This window comes from Pantherophis guttatus, chromosome 2, assembly GCF_059756535.1.
Source record: "Pantherophis guttatus breed Tessera chromosome 2, ASM5975653v1, whole genome shotgun sequence".
Classification (NCBI taxonomy): Eukaryota; Metazoa; Chordata; class Lepidosauria; order Squamata; family Colubridae; genus Pantherophis; species Pantherophis guttatus.
Window position 1 is genome coordinate 261,030,926 of NC_142064.1, and position 24,367 is coordinate 261,055,292.

Consider the following 24,367-nt stretch of genomic DNA (forward strand, 5'->3'; position numbering starts at 1 on the left):
TGGGGTCTGAGCCTGGTGCCGAGGTCAATGAAGAATGTCAGACACGAAGTGCAGGTTTTGATTGCTTTTTATTGGGGTACCCCAAGGAAAAGGGCTCCTGGCCAAAATGCCAAGAGAGCCTAGAACAAAGGATGAAGAAAGCTTTATACATTTTCACTAAAGAAGAGGGCGGGACAAGGCGGGATAATAAGAAATATCATCTAATAAACATTTTACTAATAATTCTACAATTTGTTCTATTGGACTCTCTAGCTGTCCCTATTCCTAAGACTTGGCTAATGAATGCCCCAGGAGTTATCTAATGCCCCTTTGATTTGCTGCCGGGCATCTCTATTCCTAACTCTTAGCTGAAGTCTGCAAGTTGCCTAACTTTTGTTACTTTTATCAGTTTTCTAACTACCCAGAATTGTTACAAGCTTTACACATGCATATTTCCTGTGGATAAGCAGTCTTTGTTCTTGCCAGACAGACTCCACAATTAGAGGCTTCCTGACTTACTTTCAAGTGGGTGCCATGACCTGGTTTTATTTTACAGACAGCCCATCACCACCACCACCCTTTGAATCTAAAAACTATTTAATTTTCCAAGATTCACCCAACATCAATATCCCTGTACTGGGAGACCCCATAGCTTGCTTACAGGTGGAAAGGCAAAGCAGAAGGCATTGTAATGCACAACAGGTGATTAAGAGAACAATGACTATGCCTGCCAGGGTCATTATTCGGTTCTTAACCAGTTGGAATCAGGCAACCATCCTGTCAATCAGTGCCACCAGCCTTTCCATTCGTCCATGGGGGGTGGGGGGAGGAGTTGCAGCTATCTTTGTGATGTGTGTAGTTTGGCTGTGGAATTCCTCCGATTTGTCCAGAATCTGCACACAGCATTGTTGTCCAAGTAGGGCACACAAACCTCCTTAGGATGCCATATCTAGAGCCATCCTATTCTGAACTGTCATTCTCCAAATGGCTTCTTGTTCTTTTGCTGCAGCAATAAAGAAACTCCCCAGTCTCATTAGCTACGATTTCCTCCACTGCCTGTATACATTACATGGCATTATTGAGGGTCCAGAGCCCACTGAACAAAGTAAGAGTTGGTAGTTCTTCAGGTACTTTCTGGATTGTTCAAGGTCCCTCTGGTTTCTAATCTTCCTTTCAGGTAAAGTGGGCATAATATAGGTGGGTGGGAGGAGCACAGTTACATAACAAATCATATGGTCTCATCCTGACAGTAGTTAAGTCTACTTGGCTTAATATCTTAGCCTTCACATACACACACGCCAATCAGCTAGTGGTAATAATTGGCTAACTCTCCTAATTCTAGTGTGGGGAGCTACAAATACCTTTTGGGGAAATTTCCTAATTGAGAGAAGACCTATGGGAGATGGTAGTTCTCCTCTCATGCAACGATGGTTCCGGAGGCTTTTCTTTCCAGAACAATAACTTAACTTCCAGTTCTTCTACTAAGGAAGTCACAGGCTGTGCAGTCCAAGAATCAGATGGTGGGTATTTCGTCACTCTGGAAGTGATCTATCCAAGATGCCAGGCCTTCCACTTTTAGTGCCACATGGGTGGTCAGAAGCACTTGAAACGGTCCCTTCCGCTTCTGACCCAAGGAGGTTGTTAATCCCCATGTCTTTACAAGCACCCAGTCTGCAGGCTGAAACGGATGTACTGGATGATCTAGTCCAGGGTCTTGATTTTTCTGCAGATAACAGGAAAGAAACTTCATAACCCCAGCGAGTTGTCTTACTTATTGTTACAAGGTCAGTTCGCCCACCAGTGGGATGGAGGTCTCCTCTGCCTTTAGGGAGGGATGTGGTCGCCCAAAAAGGGCCTCAAAAGAGGCTCAAGCCCATTCACTGTCGAGGTGCAGTGTGAAGCCCTAACAACATGAGTGGCAAAGTTTGCGATGAGGACAGGTGAGCCTCCTGGCATAAGTGAGCTAGCTGTTGTTTTTTTTCAGTCATTACCTTTTTCTGCCATAGGACTACTTGCCAGGTGGTAGACTGAGTAAAGCTTCCGAGTGATCTTTAACTGTTCACAGAAACCTTAGTTGTGAAATATGGGTCACAATCAAAGGATATACTATTTGGCAGCCCAAACCCAGGAATGAGTTCTTCCAGTAGGACGTTTACTACTTCATGCTCTCTATTAGTCCTGCAAGCAAAAGCCTCAGGCCATCCTGTGAAGGTCCACGCTAGTCCCACAACATACTCAAAAGATTGCTTTCTAGGTAATTCAGTGAAGTCTATTTCCCAAATTGTCCCTGGGTAGTTGCCTTTAAATTGGACTCCTAAGGGGTGGGCGCCTGGCTACTTTTGGATTATTTCTGGCATAGATCAGACAAACTGCTACAGCTTGGGAGGCTGCGGAATAGAGACCCTTGTCTACTACACAGCATGTCACTTAGTCTACCAGTGCCTTTGACCCCCCCCATTGTGTGCTGGCATGTATTTGTTATAAATGAGTCCTCTGAGGTGTATTTGGTAAAATAGGTCTGCCCTCTACCTTCCACCACCCATCCTTCCTCTCCCTGCCTCCAACTGATGTGGCCCATGTCCTACCCTTGGGAGTCCAAGAGAGTGGAGAAGTGGGTAGGGAGAAATAGGAATGAGGTAGGCTGTTCATTCTAAGTGTGGTAGGGAAGCTTCCTTAGCAGCTCCATCTGCAGCCCAATTTCCTTTTGTGTAAAGGGGAATCTTAGAATGTCCCTTGACATGTAAGACTGCTACTTGTTTTGTTTGCCAAGCAGCCTCCAATACTTTTAAAATTTGTGGGCTATATTTAACGGTTGATTCTCTTGCATTTAATAATCCTCTTTCCTTCCATAAGGCTCCATGGGCACGCAAGGCTCCAAAGGTATATTTGCTATTAATGTTTGTCCCACAGCCAGCTGTAAGGCTCTAGTTAGAGTGACCAGTTCAGCTAGTTGGGCAGAAATGTTTACTGGCAATGGGTTGACTTCTCCAACTTCCCATGGTGTCACCACTGCATATCCTGCCTTTCTCTGGCCTTCTACCATAAAGCTACTAGCATTCACAGTCAGCACTTGGGATCGACTGATCACAAAGATCGGGTCTACTGGCACAGACTGAATCCACTACCTGTACACAATCGTGATGCAATTCACCTGGGGCAAGAGTGTAGGTGGAATGAGTAGCTCTAATTGCATACCTCTAATTGTATGGCTGGGGAGTCAAGCAAGAGGGTCTGATATTTGGCTTGGCGGCCCCCCAGTCATCCAAAATGCTCCCTTTACTTCCATAATCTCTTGAACCCCCTTTGGGACTTTTACTATGGGATAAAGTGATAGTGTTAACTGTTGAGCTTCTTCAACTAGCAGGGCTGTTGCTGCCGCTGTTCCCAAGCCATCCCAATGCCAGAGCCTAATTTCTGGGTGAGAACTTTCATTGCAATGCCTTCCCATTCCTGTACAAATAGAGTAAAAGGCGTAGTGGGGTCCGGAAGCCCCCAGTGCTGGTGCTCCCAAAAAGCTCCCTCTCTATTTGTGTGAATGTTTGTTGGCGTTATCTAATCCATTCACATATTTTCCCATCCCCCCCCTTTAACAGCCTCATAAAGGGGCTTGATGATAAATCAAAAATTAAGAATCTGAAATTCTACAAAAACCCAAGACTCCCAATTGTTTTCTGTTAAAAGGGGGCTTTAATGGATTGCCTCCCTCCTTAGGCTAAAAGTCTCCAGCTGTGCTGCAGAGATGCCATATCCTAAGTTTTGAACCTCCTGCTGTGCAATTTGGGCTTTTGTTGTTACAGGAACATTATAGCCTTTCCAGAAGCCCCAACAAAAAGTATCTCATAGGTAGTCCGAGGAGCAATAGGTCTGTTAAGGACAGATCTACCGGCTCCTGTATCTATTAACACCTTATGTTTAGATCCCCCAATTTGGACTTCCACCAGGAGTTGGGGGAGCAAAAGCTTCCTTCCCCTGGCCTCTTCATCTTCTTTTTCTGCTTGCATGGCTCTAGCCATCAGGCACCCACTCTTCCAATATCCTCCTTTCCTGCATATAACACACTGGTTGGGTCCCAAGGGGACCTTTCCTCTTCCATGCCCTGAACTCCCCTCCTCTTCCGGATTGTGTCCCCTGCCTCCCCCCTTTTCCTGCCTAAGGGCATCTGCTAGGAAGATAGCATTTCGGGGAGCCTTCTGGATTTCTTTCTTATTTTCTTCTTACCCTCTGGAGGTAAAAAAAAAAACCGTTATCAGCTATCTCAACCAGTTCTCAAATGCCTTTCGCTGGACCTCCTTCTACTTTCTGTAACTTTCTTCTAATATCTTCTGCTGACTGCCCTATAAATATCATGTTTATCATTTTCTGAGGCTTCAGGATCTAAATCAGTGTATTGCCTGAAAGCCCGGTATATTCTTTAAAGAAAAGTCCTCAGGACTCTCATCTTTCTTTCTGCCTTATTTCAGATACTTTTGCAAGATTCTTACTTTAGGGAGCTCCATTTTGGATTCCATAGAAGACTAAAGATTGAGAATTCTGTAGCCTCATATTGTCCCCATCATCATCCGGATCCCTTTCTGGCTCCCTGAGGGGAAATTCCCAGCCGGTTGTCATTCTTATGCTCTCTCCATGCTACCCCCTCACCAGTCTCTGTTCCTCTGGTGTTAAAAGGGTATCCATCTGTGTCTGACTCCCATCTCAATATCAAAGCCACTTTTGAGGTTCCTCAGATTGTTGACCCCTGGTGGCTCTCTGGACTTTTCTTGGTAAAGATTCAGGAGTGGCTTACCATTGCCCACTTCCTAGGGCTGAGTGAGAGTGACTGGTCCAAGGCAGGGGTGGGTTCTACTTACCTTTACTACCGGTTCGGGATGGGAGCGCGCTTTGCTTCTGCACATGCGCACATCACCAATGACATCTGGGGCAGTGGGTGGGGCGTCCCGACGGTTTTACTACTGGTTCTTGTGAACCAGTCCGAACCGGGGGCAACCCACCACTGGTCCAAGGTTACCCAACTGCCCTTGTATCTAAGGAAGGATTAGAGCCCACAGTTTCTAGCTTGATTTCTTAACCAAAACACTAGATTGGCTTCTTCTACTTCTAAGAAGTTACTTATTCAAGAAGTAACTTGAATAAGTTACTTCTAGTTACTCAATAAAAGGCAGAGTGGCTTAAGGCAAGAAGGAAAAACAGTGTTATTGTCAAATAATGTATTTATTTAATAACATGTTTCATTTGTACAATTCTATCAACAATTCTTTTTGACTTTTGGCTTGAGCCAGGTGACACATTTAGGGCACAGAGGATTCACATTTTCTATCTTGATAACAGATGGTATGTTTTATATTTTCCTGTTTTCTGTGCATCTTCTGTTTCTATGTATTGCACTGAATAAATGTATTGGCATAAAATTGCAAAAGAAGGAAGTACAATCCATGAGACACCTACTGTATAAAATTACAATCAGTCTTACAATCAGTAATCAGATTGTTGTAGATAACTTACATAAGTATGAAAAGATAGAAAAAGTAAAAAAAAAACAAAACCCTATGAGGCTATAAAGCTTATATTGAGTGTAATACTGTTTGGAAATCCAAATTTTTTTACTACCGGTTCTGTGGGTGTGGCTTGGTGGGCGTCGTAGGGGAAGGAAATTGCAAAATCTCCATTCCCACCCCACTCTGGGGCCAGCCAGAGGTGGTATTTGCCGGCTCTCCAAACTACTCAAAATTTCTGCTACCGGTTCCCCAGAACCGGTCAGAACCTGCTGGAGTTCACCCCTGATTGACAGGTTTAGCTGTAAGGTATCTTTAATACTGATACATCTGAACATATAGACTAAAATCTAACATATAGACTAAAACCAAGCAGGGATTGCTTTCAGAGATCCCTGCTTGGTAAATAAGGATATTTCTAAAGTTTTCTTTATGGTTGTCCCTTCTTTTAGGGGAGTGTCAGACAGCTGCCCTCACCCAAATAGAAACAGGGCAGAAGGGTCTCTCCAATCAAGGAAGCGTCTGAGAATGTATGGAGCAGAGTTGCTGTGCTGGCATCAAAAAAGCTCACTTGTCCCTCTTTGCAGTTGAGGGAGATGCGGATCCTCGTGGGCTCCTCAGTCAGGACCAGTTCAGAGCATGTTGAGGAAGAGGTGGCCATGTATTTCCCTACATATTTCCAAAACACCCAGCGCCTGGTCTGCTCATCAACATTTGTTACGTTCATTCGCTTGTTGGCAACTCCTACACCCCATCCTGCTCTACCTCTTGCAATAACTTCCCAGAAATGTCTCCCTGTTGAGAACGTCTGACAGCCAAGGACACAAGGATAATATACAGATGTCTTGTGACGATGTTTTCCTTTAACTGGCTTAACTCCTTTGACACTTTTTTTATCTTTGGAGACATCTAGGTGGCCAGGAAGGGCTGTGTGTGGATCCAGAGTTACATTCTCTGTAAAGGGAAGGGAAGGAAGGAAAAAAACAAGAATTTCAGCTGCAGGCCTGGTTTGTATCTTCACCCCCAAGAGTTTAACCTTCTTGTGTGAATGGAGTTCAGCTTCCAAACACCCCCCCCCCTCCAGGACTGGAAGACTCATTGTTTTTTTTTAAACAACATCTAAGTCATTGTCTTGTCAAGAGTCCTCCAACTTTGGCAACTGTAAGACTTGTGGACTTCAACTAACAGAATTCCAATGGCTGATGGGGCTGCTATTGTCCAGGTCCCTCTGCTCCCTTTTCTCCAAGCACTCGGGCTCTCCCACACTCTTAGTCCCATCCTCTGTTAACTGCCGGCCTGTTCAGCGCTCCTCTGGCCTTCTCGTTCCATTCACTTAGGTTGCCTTCGCCATCTTCCAGTCCATCTGCCTCCCCTCCCTCTGCTACTAAGGTGCACACCTTCAGGATACGTTGACTACCTGTGCAGCTTTTGGCTCCTCCCCTCAGCTCTTCGTCTCTTGGCTCCACTGGTCAATTCCCCTAGTCTCTAGTCTCCCATGTGGCCGCCACTCTGCTGATTACCATCCAGCTCTGCCATGCTGGATGGGGAATTCTGGGAACTAAAGTCCACAAGTCTTACAGTGGCCAAGTCCTTCAAACCCTTCATAGCGCTCCACCTCTTCCAGCCTCCCTGCACAATTCTCTTTAGCTTCCATTTTGCAGATGAGATTAATGGGATTGTGAGGGAAGAGTGGTTGGCTTTGCCTTCAGTGAGTTGCTGGGAGGGCCCAGGTTGAACAGGGACTCTGTCTGGAGCATTAATCCAGAAGATCAGACACAGCAAGAGGCTGCCATGTTTCAATTCTGAACTGGCAGAGTCAGAAGGATCCCCCAGAGGTAACTTAGGATGTGAGGAAGATCCGCCCTTTTCTCTACAAGCATCAGGATATCAAAGGCATGTAGAAAAGGGGAAGATCTTGCACAGGAAACTTCTGCTTTCACCACTCTGATGGCCCACATGGTGGAGACACCTGATGCTCCAACTTTCCTATTTGCTTTGACCCAAAGGACCTAATTTCTCTGCTCCCAAAGACCTGGTCTCTCACCAACTTACAATTAGGCAGTAAAATCAAGACGATGTTATTAGCTTGGTAGGAATTCAATATTCCTTTGAGTCCCAGGCCATATTTTCCTATTTTTTGTCCAGATATTTCATTCTACACCAAGATTGACTTCAGTTTTCCAGATTATGTAGAGAATGGAGCAGAGTGGAGCGGAATAGGAAAGGAGGAGTAGAACAGAACAGAACAAAAGCTTTATTTGGCCAAATGTGATCAGACACACAAGGAATTTGTCTCTGCTGCATTAGCTCATATTGTACATATAAATGGCAAGTAATAGTTCATAAATCATAAAATCACTGAAGTTTACTGGATCATCATAGTCTTTAAGGTATCTAATCCTATATTTTTCTTTTTGGTTACTCTATCATGTTTCTCTTAAAATTATTGGAATCAGAGCCTAAAATAGCAAGGAAATCCAATTCCTATAACTCATATTTACCTTCCTGTAGTTGAAGTCCACTTTCCAGAGTATCTGGGGAAGAAAAGGGAGGAATTCAGCATCTCATCCCTGGAATTGGAGCAACAGAAGGGCCTCCCTCAGATTCCCTGGTTTGCTTTCCTTGGTCTCAGATCAGGAAATAAGGAATAGGGAAAGCTACAAGCCAGAACGTCATTGGTGGCTATATATATTCCATCAGGTGTAAATATATTCTATTATATATTCCATATACAGGTAGTCCTCAATTTACAACTATTTCTTTATTGACGTTATAGCAGCACTGACAAAAGTGCTTTATGACCAGTTCTCACACTTATGACTGTTGCAGCCTCTCCAGTCACATAATCAAAATTCAGGCACTGGGAACCAGCTTGTATTTACGATGGTTGCAGCATCCCATGATTCTGGCATTGTCGTCTTCAACCTTCCTGGGGAGCTTCTGACACGCAAAATCAATGCATGAATCCAGATTCATTTATCAACCATGATTCATTTAGCTGCTGTGATTTTCTGAATAGCTGTGGCAAAAATGTTCGTAAAATGGGGCACTGCTCACTTAACAACTGCCTTGCTTAGCAACAGAAATTTTCTGCTCAACTGAGGTCGTAAGTCAAGAACTACCTGCATGTATTCCATTATACTTAGTGGAAACTTATTCTGCTTCCCCAGTGATCAGTGCATTTGGGTTTGGGCTACGAAGAATACAGGTTGTATCGTCTTACAATTATAACTGAGGCACTGATCCTGAAATCGATCCCTCTTTGATCCATGTGACAGTGACCCAGAATCTCTGTTGGATGCTCAAAATGTCATCTAGCTTAAAACCCCAGCGGCTGTTTTTTACCTCTCAGTTTTTTCATGGCATTTTTCAGAAGCTCAGTCATATCACTGTAATCCCAGATTGTCCACTTTGGCTCTACAAGTAAATCCACCGGATTCTCATATGTTTCCTTAGCCTGGTACCTGGCAAGACAAAATAACAGAATTACAGAGTTAGAAGGGACCTTGTAGGTCATCTAGTCCAGCATCCCCCCCAACCACCCAAGCAGGAGACCCCACATTGTTTCTGACAGATGGCAGTCCGGCCTCTTCTGGAAAACTTCCAGTGATGAAGCTCCCACTACTTCTAGAGGCAAAGCTGTTTCATTGGTTGATTGTCCTCAGTCAGAAAATTTCTCCTCATTTCTAAGTTGAATCTCTCCTTGATCAGTTTCCATCCATTATTCCTTGCCTGGCCTTCAGGTGCTTTGGAAAACAGATTGACCCCCTTCTCTCTGTGACAGACCCTCAAATATTGGAACACTCTCTCCAGAATGTGTGCATTGGGATGTTCGAAGCCTTGTATTTATGTGGTGCCTGATTGTGTATGGCCTTTAGTTGTTAAGTGGGGTGTTGATGGACAGCTATGAAGTCATTGATTGTCGTTTTCTTGTGTTGCCCTGTCCTCAGATCCTAAGTACCCGGTAAGCTGGTGGTAAATCAGCACTCCTGTTGACTGACAAGGGCCCTGTTTCCCAGGCTTCAGTCAATTCTCTGGCTAGCTAGTCAAATATGGGCACCATGGCGACTCAGTGGATCCTGACCCAGAACTGCACTCATCCACCTTCATCAACTTAAACAAGAGATCTAGTAGAGGCAACTAAGTTCCAGTTTTGGGCTCCCTACTCTTCAAAATTCTTGTGAATCTCTTGGCCAAAACAATGGATTTGTCAGAGTTTGCAGCAATCCAACCAGCACACCAGTAAATAATTCAGCAGGATTCATTTATAGAAGAAACTTCTTTATATACAATAATATAAAGCATGATGCATGTATACAATGCCCATGCAGTAGAAGCCAGAACCAGAATAACCAGAACTCAGAAACACAGAAGCTATATTGCAAGGACAAAGTAACTCTTATATATATATACAGATCAGTCAAGCTAAGCCCCACCCAGGCTCCGAGCCATCTCCCATGGCTCACAATAGATCCTGTTTCTTAGTCACCAAACAGTTCCCATTGGCTGTCTTGTTGTTATGGCTATCCCAGCTCATAATTTCTTATACACTGACAGGATTGTATCTTACCAAATGACTGATGACTAATATGGATGAGATAGGTAAACAATTAGAAGATGGATATAACATTCAAACTGATCTTGATGGATTAAAGGTAATGCAATGAAATTTAATAGAGTCAAATTCACTTGCAAGTAAACTTCTATTTATGACTATTTGTTAGCAACCAGTTACAACGGCTCTCAAAAAACTGACTTACAACCATTTTCGCACTTAACATCTGTCACAGTGTCCCTGTATTCACAATTTGGGTGCTTGGCATGTATTTATGATAGTTGCATTACTTGGAACAGCATACATCCTACAATGATACTTTTAAAACCATCAAACATCTGTCTCTTCTTGGGAAGGACTCAATAGGTGGATAAAAAGGCAAATTCAGTCTAAACATCTGGCTGAGTTTGCAACCAACTATAAAAATTTATCATATCAAATATTGTGAAATACAGAAAGAACTTCCCAAAATAGGAAAACTGCTGGAGGAGCTGCTGATCTCTGAGACTGTAAAGAAAAGGGTGGATTTACTTACTTCTTCAAAATGCTTCCAATGTCCTAAAAAATAAAGAGACAAAGCACTGAAAGGAGCCATTTCCTAGGCAGAAAATTAAATTCTTACAGTCACATAATACATGAGTGAAACGTCTGGACAACCAGACACTAACAGACATATAAAGTACTTCCGTTTAAAAAAAAATCCATTACTCTTTTTTCCCCTATTTTAGAGTGGTATTGTTTTTACTTTCTTGTTTAAGAAAAATGATACCCCGGTTGAATCCAACACAATTACAAAAGATATATATTTATATATAAAACATTATAGCAAAAAGAAAAGACTACTTAAAAAACAAGAAAATTCATCAATAGGATTTAAAAAATCCTTCCAGAATGAAGGCACTTTGGAAAATCCAGGTGGTGATAATACTTTGGAGAAGCTGATCAGTGTTGGGTTTCTCCTTGGCCTGGAGATTTAAGGGGAGGGGGAGACCCTACAAAGAACACCCACCACCACTTCCCCTAATAGGGGATAGGAACCCTAAGCAGGCATTCTTAAAATCATGAAGAGTATATAGACAATTGACCAGAACTTTGAATTCCTGCTTTTTGCATGGCCTGCTTTTTCTGAATTATATTATGTATCCCTAATATTAGCCGTTTCAGGTAGTCCTTGACTTTCAATAGTTCAGTTAGTGGCCGTTCAAAGTTACCACTGCACTGAAAAAGTGATCTATGATCATTTTTCACACTTAAGACTCTTACAGCATCCCCATGGTCACATGATCAAATTCAGCCACTTGGCAACTGATTCATATTTATGGTGGTTGCAGCCTCCTGGGGTCATGTGATCACCATTAGTGACCTTCTGACAAGCAAAGTCAATGTGGAAGCCAGATTCTCTATTTTCTTTATTTTCATTGGTACTTTTCACTATTATAATTTCAATTAAATTTATGAAAGAACAAAAAAGAAAGAGTCAAAAAGAATATTCTGTGGAGGGGCTAAAGAATGCAGAGAGGAGCAATGAAGATGGTAACGGTCCAGGAAGTCAAACCATACAATGAATGGCTAAGGGAACTCGGTATGCTTAGCCTAAGGAAGAAAAGGCTTAGGGGAGACAGAGGATTGGACTGGAAGACCTCCAAGGTCCCTTCCAGCCCTAGGATTCTATGATCTCAACTTCCTGCCTCACCTGTAAGAGTTTGCTGGCTGGCTGCTGAAGCTTCTCTTCTATCTCCTGGATGAGATGGTCAAGAGAGCCCAGTTCCTCCATGTGCTTGGCCAAACCCTTCTCCTTTCTTGCCATAATATCCTTCTCCGTTTCTTCCATCTGAGTCAATAGAAGCTTCTCCTGTCCTTCTAACCAGAGTTGTAGCTCTCTGAATTCAGCCACTACATTTTTTTTCACTTCTTTGATGAGGTCCTAGAACAAGAAAGAGAAAAAGCAAAAGGCATATTTTTATTGTTTTACTTAATTATTTTTACTTTTATTTTAATTGTTACAATAATTAAACAGATTCCTTGAAGATTCCAGAAGTAAGGCGGGAGAATTTCCTAAGGAGAAAAAAACCCATTTGATATTAAAAAGCGTAGGGGGGAAAGGATTTTTTTTAAAAAGGCTCTAGTTTAATGATCTCTCATGAAAATTTTCTTGGCAATTAGGGATTCCAAAAAAGGAGACAGAAAAATGTTTGACTTCACAATTTTTTCAATAGGATGAAATACGGTTTGCATTAATTTATTATGCCAACCAAACCCATTGCATAAAACAGAGCTCATGGGATAGGGGCACTTAACCCAAGTGTGACTCATTCAGCCAATAGTGACATCTCAGTTTCCAGATTAAGAACAGGTTCTGCCCTAATACCGTCTTTAACTTGAATTTCCTTTAAGTCAGAACTTGTACTTAGAGACAGGCTGCCTATTATCAAAGATGGCAGACAGTGTTCTCCTTCCTATTAGCTCAGAAGCTCCTCACCATTGGATCAATACTTACAAGCCTCTCCTGCACTGTTTGCTCTGTGTCTCTTTTGTATGTAGCTATTTTTTTTTTCTGCTCCTTCTGAGCCTTCAGGCAATCCTGCACCTTGATCTGAAGAGAAAATACAAGTTTTAAGTTTCTTTTCGGTAAAGGATTACATCGGAGGGAAGACCCAGTTAGAAGATATCTTCAATCGTCATAAATACATGATAGTTGGCAAGCATCCAAATTTTAATCATGTGACCACAGAATGCTGCAATGATCATAAGGGTGAAAAACATCATGTCATTTTTTTCATTGTCGTCATAACTTTGTACAATCACTAAACCAACGGTTCTAAGTCGAGGAGTCCCTGCAAGGGCATTAAAGTGAGCTGCCTGAGTCTCCTGGTTGCAGTCAACCCAGAAGCATCACTTAGAAATGAAAGTTTGGCCTCATGGCCTGTTTGGCTGGCTGGCTGACCAACCGCACTCAACATGTAGTCCTCAATGGAACTGCATCTACATGGAGGGAAGTATGCCGTGGAGTATGCTTTAGTCTCCCAAATTGGGAGCTCTATTATCAGGCCGCAGCACTAACATGGCTTAAAGATTGGATTCAGCTACAGTATTCAGTACTAATGATAGAATGTCATGATCTCCAGATTGGCTGGCACAGTTTTCTCTGGGATGGGAAAAATAAATATCATACATATTTCCAAAGACATTTGTTAAGATATGCCCTTTTACAAGTCTGGGAGAAAGTTAAGAAGGATCATTATACAAAAGTCCCAATCTGGCTATCAACTATGGAAGCAATATTACACCCAAACACCATGGGCTTGAGCAAAATGATAAGATATGCAGAGCTACTTGATGAGAAAGGGGAATTAAAATCAATTCAAGATTTGAAACAAGGATTAAATATGGAATGGTGGCCATATTTACAAATAAAAACCAGATTCAAAAAGGATCAGGAGCAATATGGCATAAACAGAGAACAATTGGATATAGATAAAATTTTATTAGGATCGGGGGGAAAATGATCACAAAAATTTACAATTTCTTATTAAAATACAAATTGGAAGATGAAACAGTAAAAGAAACGATGATCTGTTGGGCAAAAAGAGCTTTAGAAGAGCCTGGTGGAGCAGTGGACTAAAGTGCTGTTAAATAGCACTTAGCTGCCTGCAATTATTGCAAGTTCGAATCTCACCAGGCTCAAGGTTGACTCAACCTTCCATCCTTCCGAGGTAGGTAAAATGAGGACCTGGATTGTGGGGGCAATAAGCTGACTTTGTATAAAAAAGAACACCGCTTGGGGGGGCCAAAAGCCCTACTAAGCAGGTATATACAAAAGTATGAAGGCTATTCCTTAACGCATTGTAAGCTGCCCTGAGTCTCCGGAGAAAGGCGGCATATAAATCGAACCAATAAATAAATAAATAAACAATAAAAAACCTCAGGCACAATATAGAATTAGAAAAGTGGGACAAATTGTGGGATAGAAATTATAAATTAATAATGGTAGTAGCCTATAAAAAAAATTGTATAAAATGTTCCATAGATGGCACTTGGCACCAGCGAGATTGGCCAAAATGTTCCCAAATCTATCACCTAATTGTTGGAAATGTGGTTACAAATTAGGCACATACTACCATATGTGGTGGAGGTGCCCCAAGATAAAAATTTTTGGCATAAAATTAAAAATTAGCTGGGGGAAATTACCAAATTAAAAATGGAATCTAAACCAGAACTCTATTTATTAACAATAATTAACCCAAAATAGACAAATCTTTACAATATCTAATACTTCATATATTAACGGCAGCAAGGATTACTGTCGCACAGAGATGGAAACAAAATAACGTACCAGGAGAGGAAACAGTAATTCGAAAAATTCTACAATGTGCAGAAATGGATAAGATGACGCTGGAAATTAAGGAGAGGAAAGATTCGGAATATTATAGAATGTGGAATAAACTATATGATTGGTTAGAAAAAAGAAATCAAAATAACAATTCGGAATGTTAATTTAACCAGGTTAAAACTAGGAAGTATAAATTGCTGAACAGTGTCAACCAGATAATGATGGTTTTGCAAATATGAAAGACTGAATAAGAATAGAGAATACATATCCATATGGATACAGTAAGCTGTAAAATAATGTATGATGTAATGTTATGTTTGTTAGGTGTTTTTAATCTATTTTTTGTTTTGTTTTGGTTTTGCATTTTGTATTTTTCTATACTTTGTTTTTAATAATTAAAAACTCAAAAAATATTTTTTTAAAAAAAAGTTCCTTGAACCACATCTTCAGTCTGGTTTTGATTGGCATCTGCGCCAGGCTAAACCCAGTTTGTGGACAACAGAGGAAGCAAGTAAATTGGTCCAAGGATTGCCAGGAAGACCAAGGATCTGGATGCCCCTCCGCAGCGATTCCTCCTGGCTGATTCCTACCTGGTATTCCTGGAAAGCCTCCTTCGTAGGGATCACCGAGTGGCCCTCGTGCTCTTTGGATCGGTCACAGACCACGCAGATGAGAGTCTGGTGGTGCTTACAAAAGAGCTTGAGGGGCTCCCGGTGCTTTGGGCAGAAGCTCCCTCCTTCCTCGCCCGGATGGCCGCCGCATAGCCTGGCCTCTTCCAGCACCCGCGCCAGCTGCCTGTTGGGGAGGAGGCTGCGGGGCGCGAAGGTCTGTCTGCATTGGGGGCAGGAAGCCTTTGATTCCGATGTCCCCCAACTGCGGGTCAGGCAGCCCCGGCAGAAGTTGTGGCCGCACTCCGGGATGAGCACGGGGTCCTGGAAATAGTCCAGGCAAATGGAGCAGGTGAGTTCTTCCAGCAAAACGGGAAAAGACGGTACACCCGCCATTGTCGTCTCCTCCGCCGGGAAAGGAAAGAGAAAGTTAAGTTTCGTTTCTTTTCCTCCAAATCAGCTGACTGCCTTTGGGCTCTGCCCAGACGGGAAACCGAAATGAATTGTTGCGGTCAGCTCTGCTGGCTTCTTAAAGGGAAAAAAAGTGTTTAAAAAAAAAACAAATTGGAGAGAAGCAGACATTCGCGGGATGGACCCCCAATCAACTATTATTGGTCCAATCAGCTCTTCAAAGTGGGGGGGGGGAGTTTTCAAAATAATCTTCTTCCTTCTTCTTCCTTATCCTCCTCCTCTTCTTTCATATCCCTCATCGGACGTTGGCGATCATGTTGGTGATCCTGTTTTATCAACAGCCGCACGAAAAAGTGCTGCTTTTTAAAATCCTGGGATAAAATCTTTTTAAAATCTGGGGAGAAGCAAATATTCTTTTTTTTTAAAATTTTATTTATATGCCGCCCTTCTCTGGAGACTCAGGGCGGCTTACAATGCGTTAAGCAATAGCCTTCATACTTTTGTATATTTTATACAAAGTCAGCTTATTGCCCCCACAACCGGGTCCTCATTTTACCCACCTTAGAAAGGACGGAAGGCTGAGTCAACCTTGAGCCTGGTGAGATTTGAACTCGCAATAATTGCAGGCAGCTGATGTTAATAACAGTGCTTTAGTCTGCTGTGCTACCAGGGCTCCTATTATTAAAGATGGCGGATGGGGTTCTCCTTCCTATTACCTCAGAAGCTCCTCATCGTTGGATCAATACTTACAAGCATCTCCTGCACTGTTTGCTCTGTGTCTCTTTTGTATGTAGCTATTTTTTCTTTCTGCTCCTTCTGAGCCTTCAGGCAATCCTCCACCTTGATCTGAAGAGAAAATATAAGTTTTAAGTTTCTTTTCTGTAAAGAATTAGATCGGAGGGAAGACCCAGTTAGAAGATATCTTCAATCATCATAAATACATGATAGTTGGCAAGCATCCAAATTTTAATCATGTGACCACAGAATGCTGCAATGATCATAAGGGTGAAAAACATCATGTTACTTTTTTCATTGTCGTCATAACTTTGTACAATCACTAAACCAACGGTTCTAAGTCGAGGACTCCCTGCAAGGGCATTAAAGTGAGCTGCCTGAGTCTCCTGGTTGCAGTCAACCCAGAAGCATCACTGAGAAATGAAAGTTTGGCCTCATGGCTTGTTTGGCTGCCTGATCAACCACACTCAACGTGTAGTCCTCAATGGAACTGCATCTACATGGAGGGAAGTATGCCGGGGTGTACACCAGGGCTCTGTTTTAGGCCCAGTACTCTTCGACATCTTCATCAATGACTTGGAAGAGGGGATAGATGGGGAACTCATCAAATCTGCAGATGACACCAAACTGGCAGGAATAGCCAACACTCCAGAAGATAGGCTTAAGATACAGAAGGATCTTGACGGACTTGAACATTGGGCGCTATCTAACAAAATGAAATTCAATAGTGAAAAAAGGCTGGGACGGACCCCCAATCAATTACTGATCCAAGTATGCTGCTAAAGGAAAAGATATTGAAAAATCCTGGGGAGAAAGAAACATCCATGGGGCTGATTCACCTTTCCCAGCCAGCCAGTCAGGAAATGGATCAGGAAAAGCTCTAAAATTGGGCAAAGACTACCTTGTGGAATATGCAATATATAGAATGTGGAATGGGATCATTTGCTGGATGGAAATCTTCAAGTTTGACCAATGAGATCCCTTAAGGCAAAAAATGGATAGAAAGAGCCATTAGGCGTCTCAGGCCAACCTAGGACAGGGGGACCAATGGGGGTGGGGGGAATCTGGTGGGTGGAGAACATGTTATAGGCCCTGTTGAATCTCCGCAGAGGTTTCCCCCAAAAGGGTTCGAATTTCCCGGCTGGGAGAGCGTCTCAGGCACGACGAGCAGATTAACGAGCGAAGCGAGCTGCCTGAAAACAGGATTCTCTTTATTTTCGTTTCAGGAAGACGGATCCGGCAAGCGCACGAACCAGCGTTCCTGGGGGAGCTGACATTGTTACAAGGTAAGTGTACATTTTTATCCTTTTCTGTACAAAGGAAATTATTTTTTTCTTTTGGTGCTTTTGTGGGTCTTCCTTTTGTGTGTGTTTTCATGGATCGCCCTGCGTTTTCTTATGCTAGTTCTTCCCTACTTGAGACTGGGTGGTGTTTTGGTCATCTGGTTTTGTGTTCTTTTGTTTCCTTTTGCTCCTATTATTCGTTTCTTGCCTTAATCTTAAATCTTTTCCTCAGCTAATCCTCTGCCATTCTTTTGTCTGCTCTTCTAGTTTCTGCTGTTTCAATAGTTTCCTTCCTGACATGTCCTGCGTCTTTTCTGTGTGTCATTTATTTATTGTATTTATTTATTGGTTCAATTTATATGCCACCCTTCTCCAGAGACTCAGGGCAGCTTACAATGCGTTAAGCAATAGCCTTCATAAATTTTTATATACCTGCTTACTAGGGCTTTTGGCCCCCACTAAGCGGTGTTCTTTTTTATACAAAGTCAGCTTATTGCCCCCACAATCCGGGTCCTCATTTTACCTACCTCGGAAGGATGGAAGGCTGAGTCAACCTTGAGCCTGGTGAGATTTGAAAATGCAGTAATTGCAGGCAGCTGATGTTACTTAACAGCACTTTAATCTGCTGCGCCACCAAGGCTCTTTTCCGTACATTTGCATTTCCGTGGGTCCTCTTTTGTTCCTAAATAGCCCTGGTTCTATTTTGGGGAGATTGTTTTCCTATGTCTGTGGCTTTTACCTCTCTGAGTTGATCCTGCATTATGAGGTTTTATTATGTTTACTGGCCCTGGCACTGTCTTCATGGTGTTCCCCTCCTACAGCCCTTTGTTCAAGGACTTTTGGGGGAGGCTTCCTTGGTCACAATAGGGTCCCCAAGGGGACATGGACACTCCTAAGACCCTTCCTTTATCTTGCCATTTCAGAGGTGGCACCTCATTTATGGAATGCCCTCCCCAGAGACCCTCAGTTGGCACCCACAGTGGCCGCATTTTGGCACCAAGTGAAAACCCTTCTGTGTTGGGAGGGAGGGAGGGAGGGAGGGAGGGAGGGAGGGAGGGAGGAAGGAAGGAAGGAAGGAAGGAAGGAAGGAAGGAAGGAAGGAAGGAAGGAAGGAAGGAAGGAATCACTAATATGACTGAGGCTACTATAATACTACTAAACAGATTTAGGGCCTGGAAACTATAGAGACCTAATTTCCATAACATTCACATTTAAATCCCTTTTTAATATCCCATATTTATGTTGCAGGAAAACCTTCAACCTAAGAAGTTTAACATTTTATCATCTAGTGTGTTAAAGGGAAGTACTGTATAGCAAAATCCTATCTAATTTTTTAAAGTCTGTATTCTAACTAGTAAAATCACTGAAAACATTTCTCTATATCTTGCTGTACCATCCTTTTTTTTTACACTAATGGACACTCTTAGGTAACAATTCTGTTCCTAACTAATTGTTGTCCCCAATTGGGGTCTGAACCTGGTGCTGAGGCCAATGAAGGATGCCAGACACGAGGTGCAGGTTTTGATTGCTTTTTATTGCGGTACCCCAAGGAAAAGAGCTCCTGGCCAAAATGCCAAGAGAGCCCAGAACAAAGGATGAAGAAAGCTTTATACATTTTCACTAAAGAAGAAGGCGGGACAAGGCGGGATAGTAAGAAATATCATCTAATAAACATTTTACTAATAATTTTACAGTTTGTTTAATTGGTTTCTAGCTGTCCCTATTCCTAAGCCTTGGCTAATGAATGCCCAAGGAGTTATCTAATGCACCTTTTATTTGCTGCAGGCCATCTCTATTCCTAACTTTTAGCTGAAGTCTGCAAGTTGCCTAACTCTTGTTACTTTTATCAGCTTTCTAATTACCCAGAATTGTTACAAGCTTTACACATGCATATTTCCTGTGGATAAGCAGTCTTTGTTCTTGCCAGACAGACTCCACAATTAGAGGCTTCCTGATTTATTTTCAAGTGGGTGCAAGACCTGGCTTTATTTTACAGACAGCCCATCACCACCAACACCCTTTGAATCTGAAAACTATTTAATTTTCCAAGATTCACCCAACATCAATATCCCTGTACTGGGAGACCCCGTAGCTTGCTTACAGGTGGAAAGGCAAAGCAGAAGGCATTGTAATGCACAACAGGTGATTAAGAGAACAATGACTATGCCTGCCAGGGTCATTATTCGGTTCTTAACCAGTTGGAATCAGGCAACCATCCTGTCAGTCAATGTCACCAGCCTTTCCATTCATCCATAGGGGGTGGGGGAAGGAGTTGTAGCTATCTTTGTGATGTGTGCAGTTCAGCTGTGAAATTCCTCTGATTTATCCAGAATCTGCACACAGCATTGTTGTCCAAGTAGGGCACACAAACCTCCTTAGGATGCCATATATCTAGAGCCATCCTATTCTGAACTGAACTGTCATTCTTTGAATGGCTTCTTGATCTTTTGCTGCAGCAATAAAGAAACTCCTCAGTCTCATTAGCTAGGATTTCCTCCACAGCCTGTATACATTGCATGGCATTATTGAGGGTCCAGAGCCCACCGAACAAAGTAAGGGGTTGATAGTTCTTCAGGTACTTTTTGGATCGTTCAAGGTCCCTCTGGTTTCTAATCTTCCTTTCAGGTAAAGTGGGTATAATATAGGTGGATGGTAGGCGCACAGTTACATAACAAATCATATGGTCTCATCCTGACAGTAGTTAAGTCTACTTGGCTTAATATCTTAGCCTTCACATACACACACCCCAATCAGCTAGTGGTAATAATTGGCTAACTCTCCTAATTCCAGTGTGGGGAACTACAAATACTTTTTGGGGAAATTTCCTAATTGAGAGAAGACCTATGGGAGATGGTAGTTCTCCTCTCATGCAACGATGGTTCCGGAGGCTTTTCTTTCCAGAACAATAACTGAAGTCCCAGTTCTCCTACTGAGGAAGTCACAGGCTGCACAGTCCAAGAATCAGATGGTGGGTATTTCTTCACTCTGGAAGTGATCTGTCCAAGATGCCAGGCCTTCCACTTTTAGTGCCACATGGGTGGTCAGAAGCACCTGAAACGGTCCCTTCCACTTCTGATCCAAGGAGATTGTTAATCCCCATGTCTTTACAAGCACCCAGTCTGCAGGCTGAAACGGATGTACTGGATGATCTAGTCCAGGGTCTTGATTTTCCTGCAGATAACGGGAAAGAAAATTCATAACCCCAGCGAGTTGAGTTACATATTGGTACAAGGTCAGTTCGCCCACCAGTGGGATGGACCTCTCCTCTGCCTTTAGGGAGGGATGTGGTCGCCTAAAAAGGGCCTCAAAAGAGTCTGAAGACTATTCGCTGTCGAGGTGCAATGTGAAGCCCTAACAACATGAGTGGCAAAGTTTGTGATGAGGACAGGTGAGCCTCCTGGCATAAGTGAGCTAGCTGTTGTTGTTTTTTTAAATCATTACCTTTTTCTGCCATAGGACTACTTGCCAGGTGGTAGACTGAGTAAAGCTTCCGAGTGATGTTTAACTGTTCACACAAACCTTAGCTGTGAAATATGGGTCACAATCAAAGGATACACTATTTGGCAGCCCAAACCCAGGAATGATTTCTTCCAGTAGGACATTTACTACTTCATGCTCTCTATTAGTCCTGCAAGCAAAAGCCTCAGACCATCCTGTGAAGGTCCATGCTAGTCCCACAACATACTCAAAAGCTTGCTTTCTAGGTAATTCAGTGAAGTCTATTTCCAAATTGTCCCTGGGTAGTTGCCTTTAAGTTGGACTCCTAAGGGGTGGGCGCCTGGCTACTTTTGGATTATTTCTGGCATAGATCAGACAAACTGCTACATCTTGGGAGGCTGCGGAATAGAGACCCTTGTCTACTACACAGCATGTCACTTAGTCTACCAGTCCCTTTGACCCCCCATTGTGTGCTGGCATGTATTTGTTATAAATGAATCCTCTGAGGTGTATTTGGTAGAATAGGTCTGCCCTCTACCTTCCACCACCCATCCTTCCTCTCGCTGCCTCCAACTGATGTGGCCCATGTCCTACCCTTGGGAGTCCAAGAGAGTGGAGAAGTGGGTAGGGAGAAATAGGAGTTAGGTAGGCTGTTCCTTCCTTCATCCCTTGACATGTAAGACTGCTACTTGTTTTGTTTGCCAAGCAGCCTCCAATAATTTTAAAATTTGTGGGCTATATTTAACGGTTGATTCTCTTGCATTTAATAATCCTCTTTCCTTCCATAAGGCTCCGTGGGCACACAAGGCTCCAAAGGTATATTTGCTATTAATGTTTGTCCCACAGCCAGCTGTAAGGCTCTATTTAGAGTGACCAGTTCAGCCAGTTGGGCAGAAATGTTTACTGGTAATGGGTTGACTTCTACAACTTCCCTTGCTGTCACCACTGCATATCCTGCCTTTCTCTGGCCTTCTACCATAAAGCTACTAGCATTCACAATCAGCATTTGGGATCGACTGATCACAAGTCTACCAGTCTGCCAAGCCCCCGCCGGTAGGTCTTTGGACCTACCCTGTCCTGTAGGGACAGGGGGATAGAGAGGGACCCCTCGGACGGCCGAGAGGAACGGGCAGGTTCCTGGGGCCGGAGGCTTGCCCTCTGCGCTGGCGGCAGTGGAATGGCGGCCATGGCGGCTGACCTGAGACCGCGGCAACTGGGATACAAGAATGTGCAGGAGGAGAAGAGGAGAAGCGTTTGAGCAGGGGGCTAGACTAGAAGACCTCCAAGGCCCCCTTCCAGTTCTATTCTGATTGATGATTGATTGACTTCCAGAATTTGTGAGCCAGCTGGCTCAGGAGTTTTTGGAGCTGAAGTCTGCAAATTATAAAAAGGCCATCGGTTCTCCCTCCCCCCCCCCCAATTGCTAAAGGGAAAGATTTTGAAAAATCCCGGGGAGAAAGAAACATCCATTGTACAGATTGCCAAACAATATTTTATTTTATTTTATTTTATTTTATTTTATTTTATTTTATTTTATTTTATTTTATTTTATTTTATTTTATTTTATTTTATTTTATTTTATTTATTTTATTTTATTTTATTTTATTTTATTTTATTTTATTTTATTTTATTTTATTTTATTATTTTATTTTATTTTATTTTATTTTATTTTATTATTTTATTAGGCTTATATGCCGCCCTATCTCACAATGGACTCAGGGCGGCTCACAACAATAAAACACAAGCCACAATATAAAATAAAAATTAAAATCTAAAAAATTTAAAATTAACCCTTAAAACCCTTAAAACCCCATCGTCAGTCCAGGTCAAGGGAATTAAAAAGCCAAGTCTTTAATTCACAGCGGAAGGTGCGAAGGTCAGGCGCTAATCGGAGCTCCAAGGGAAGTTGATTCCAGAGGGTGGGCGCACCGACCGAGAAGGCTCTACCCCTGGGGGCCGCCAGCCGCCACTGTCTAGCCGACGGCACCCTGAGTAGGCCCTCTCTATGGGCGCGAACCGGGCGATGGGATATCGTTGCTGGCTGTAAGTGGTCCGCCAAATATCCTGGTCCTAAGCCATGTTGGGCTTTATACGTCATCACCAGCACCTTGAATCTCACCCGGAGAGCAACCGGTAGCCAATGCAAACCGCGTAGGAGGGGTGTAACATGGGAGTATCGGGATTCTCCCATCACAACCCACGCGGCTGCATTCTGCACCAGCTGAAGCCTCCGGGTGTCCTCAAGGGCAGCCCCATGTAAAGAGCATTGCAGTAGTCAATCCGTGAGGTGACCAGCGCATGAGTAACTGTGCGTAGGGCAATTATTATTGATCCAACCAGCTTGTTAAAGGGGAAAATGTTTTTTTTTTCAATAGGAAGAAGGAAACATTTATGGGACCAGAGGGAGTAAACTTGGACTGAAAGAGACAGTAAGAAGCCCTTGATAAAAGCCCAAAACTAATGCTGCAATTGATGGGATGTCTCAGAGATAAAAGGGAAATTAAACTCTTTTCAGTCACTTTTAATTGGAATATCCTTCAGAGAAAGAACTGCCTGGACTGCCCCCTTCCCAGCCATCCAATCAGGAAACGGATCAGGAAAAGCTCTAAAACTGGGCAAAAGTCAAAGTGAAAAGGCAGCCTGGATCACTCTGTGGAAGGGAGACAGAGAAGACTATCTTGTAGATGTAGAATGTGGAATATGTAGAATGTAGGATAGGATCATTTGCTGACTGGAAATCTTCACGTTTGACCAATGAAATGCCTCTTAAGGCAAAAGGTGGATAGAAAGAGGCATTAGGAGTCTCAGGCCAACTTAGGACGGGGGACCCATGGGGAGAGGTGGGGGGATCTGGTGGGTGGAGAACATCTTATACACCTTTGTCCTTTGTTCAAGGGCTTTTTGGGGAGGCTTCTTTAATCACAACAGGGTCTCTGAGGGGACATACAGAGTCCCAAGCCCCCTCCTTTATCTTGGCTTTTTGTTGGTGGCACCTCGTTTATGGAATGACCTCCCCAGAGTCCCTTAATTGGCAGCCACAGTGGCCTCATTTTGGCAACAGGTGAAGACCTTTCGAAGGAAGGAAGGAAGGAAGGAAGGAAGGAAGGAAGGAAGGAAGGAAGGAAGGAAGGAAGGAAGGAAGGAAGGAAGCATGAATATGACTGCAACTACAGTACTACTACTAAACAGGTTTAGGGCTGGGACCTCATTTACAGAACATTCACATCTAAATCTCTTTTAAATATTCCCCAGAAGTGGGGAGATGCAACGCAGAAACAACCCTAGAGGGAGTCAACAAAGACCTAAGGGAGGGAAGCCCCACCCCTTATTTACATATAGGGAAAAGGCGGAGCTGGCTGCCATCTTGAGTTTGTTGACATGCCTTGGGACACCCTGGCCGTAATCCCCATCCCTTTCGATAGTAGGTTGGGCTAGATCAGTAGCTCTCAATTTGAAATATGTGAAGTCAAATAATAAGCATTTTAACATTTCTCATTTTTAATGTATATAGACATTAAAAAGTGCTTTATGAGAGTGTT

At 43.0% G+C, this 24,367-nt stretch overlaps 1 protein-coding gene across 1 annotated transcript; it reads right to left on the reverse strand.

Annotated features, from left to right (window-relative positions):
- Positions 1 to 5,168: 5,168 nt before the first annotated feature.
- On the reverse strand, positions 5,169 to 15,373 carry LOC148115713 (E3 ubiquitin-protein ligase TRIM17-like). Its single transcript, XM_087883953.1, has 7 exons — positions 14,944 to 15,373; positions 12,521 to 12,616; positions 11,717 to 11,947; positions 10,559 to 10,581; positions 8,814 to 8,932; positions 7,970 to 8,002; positions 5,169 to 6,422 (listed from the first exon to the last, which is right to left on the reverse strand). Exons 1-7 carry the CDS (start codon positions 15,355 to 15,357, stop codon positions 5,917 to 5,919), a joined length of 1,422 nt encoding a protein of 473 aa, XP_087740079.1. The 5' UTR covers positions 15,358 to 15,373; the 3' UTR covers positions 5,169 to 5,916.
- Between the last annotated feature and the right edge of the window lie 8,994 nt (positions 15,374 to 24,367).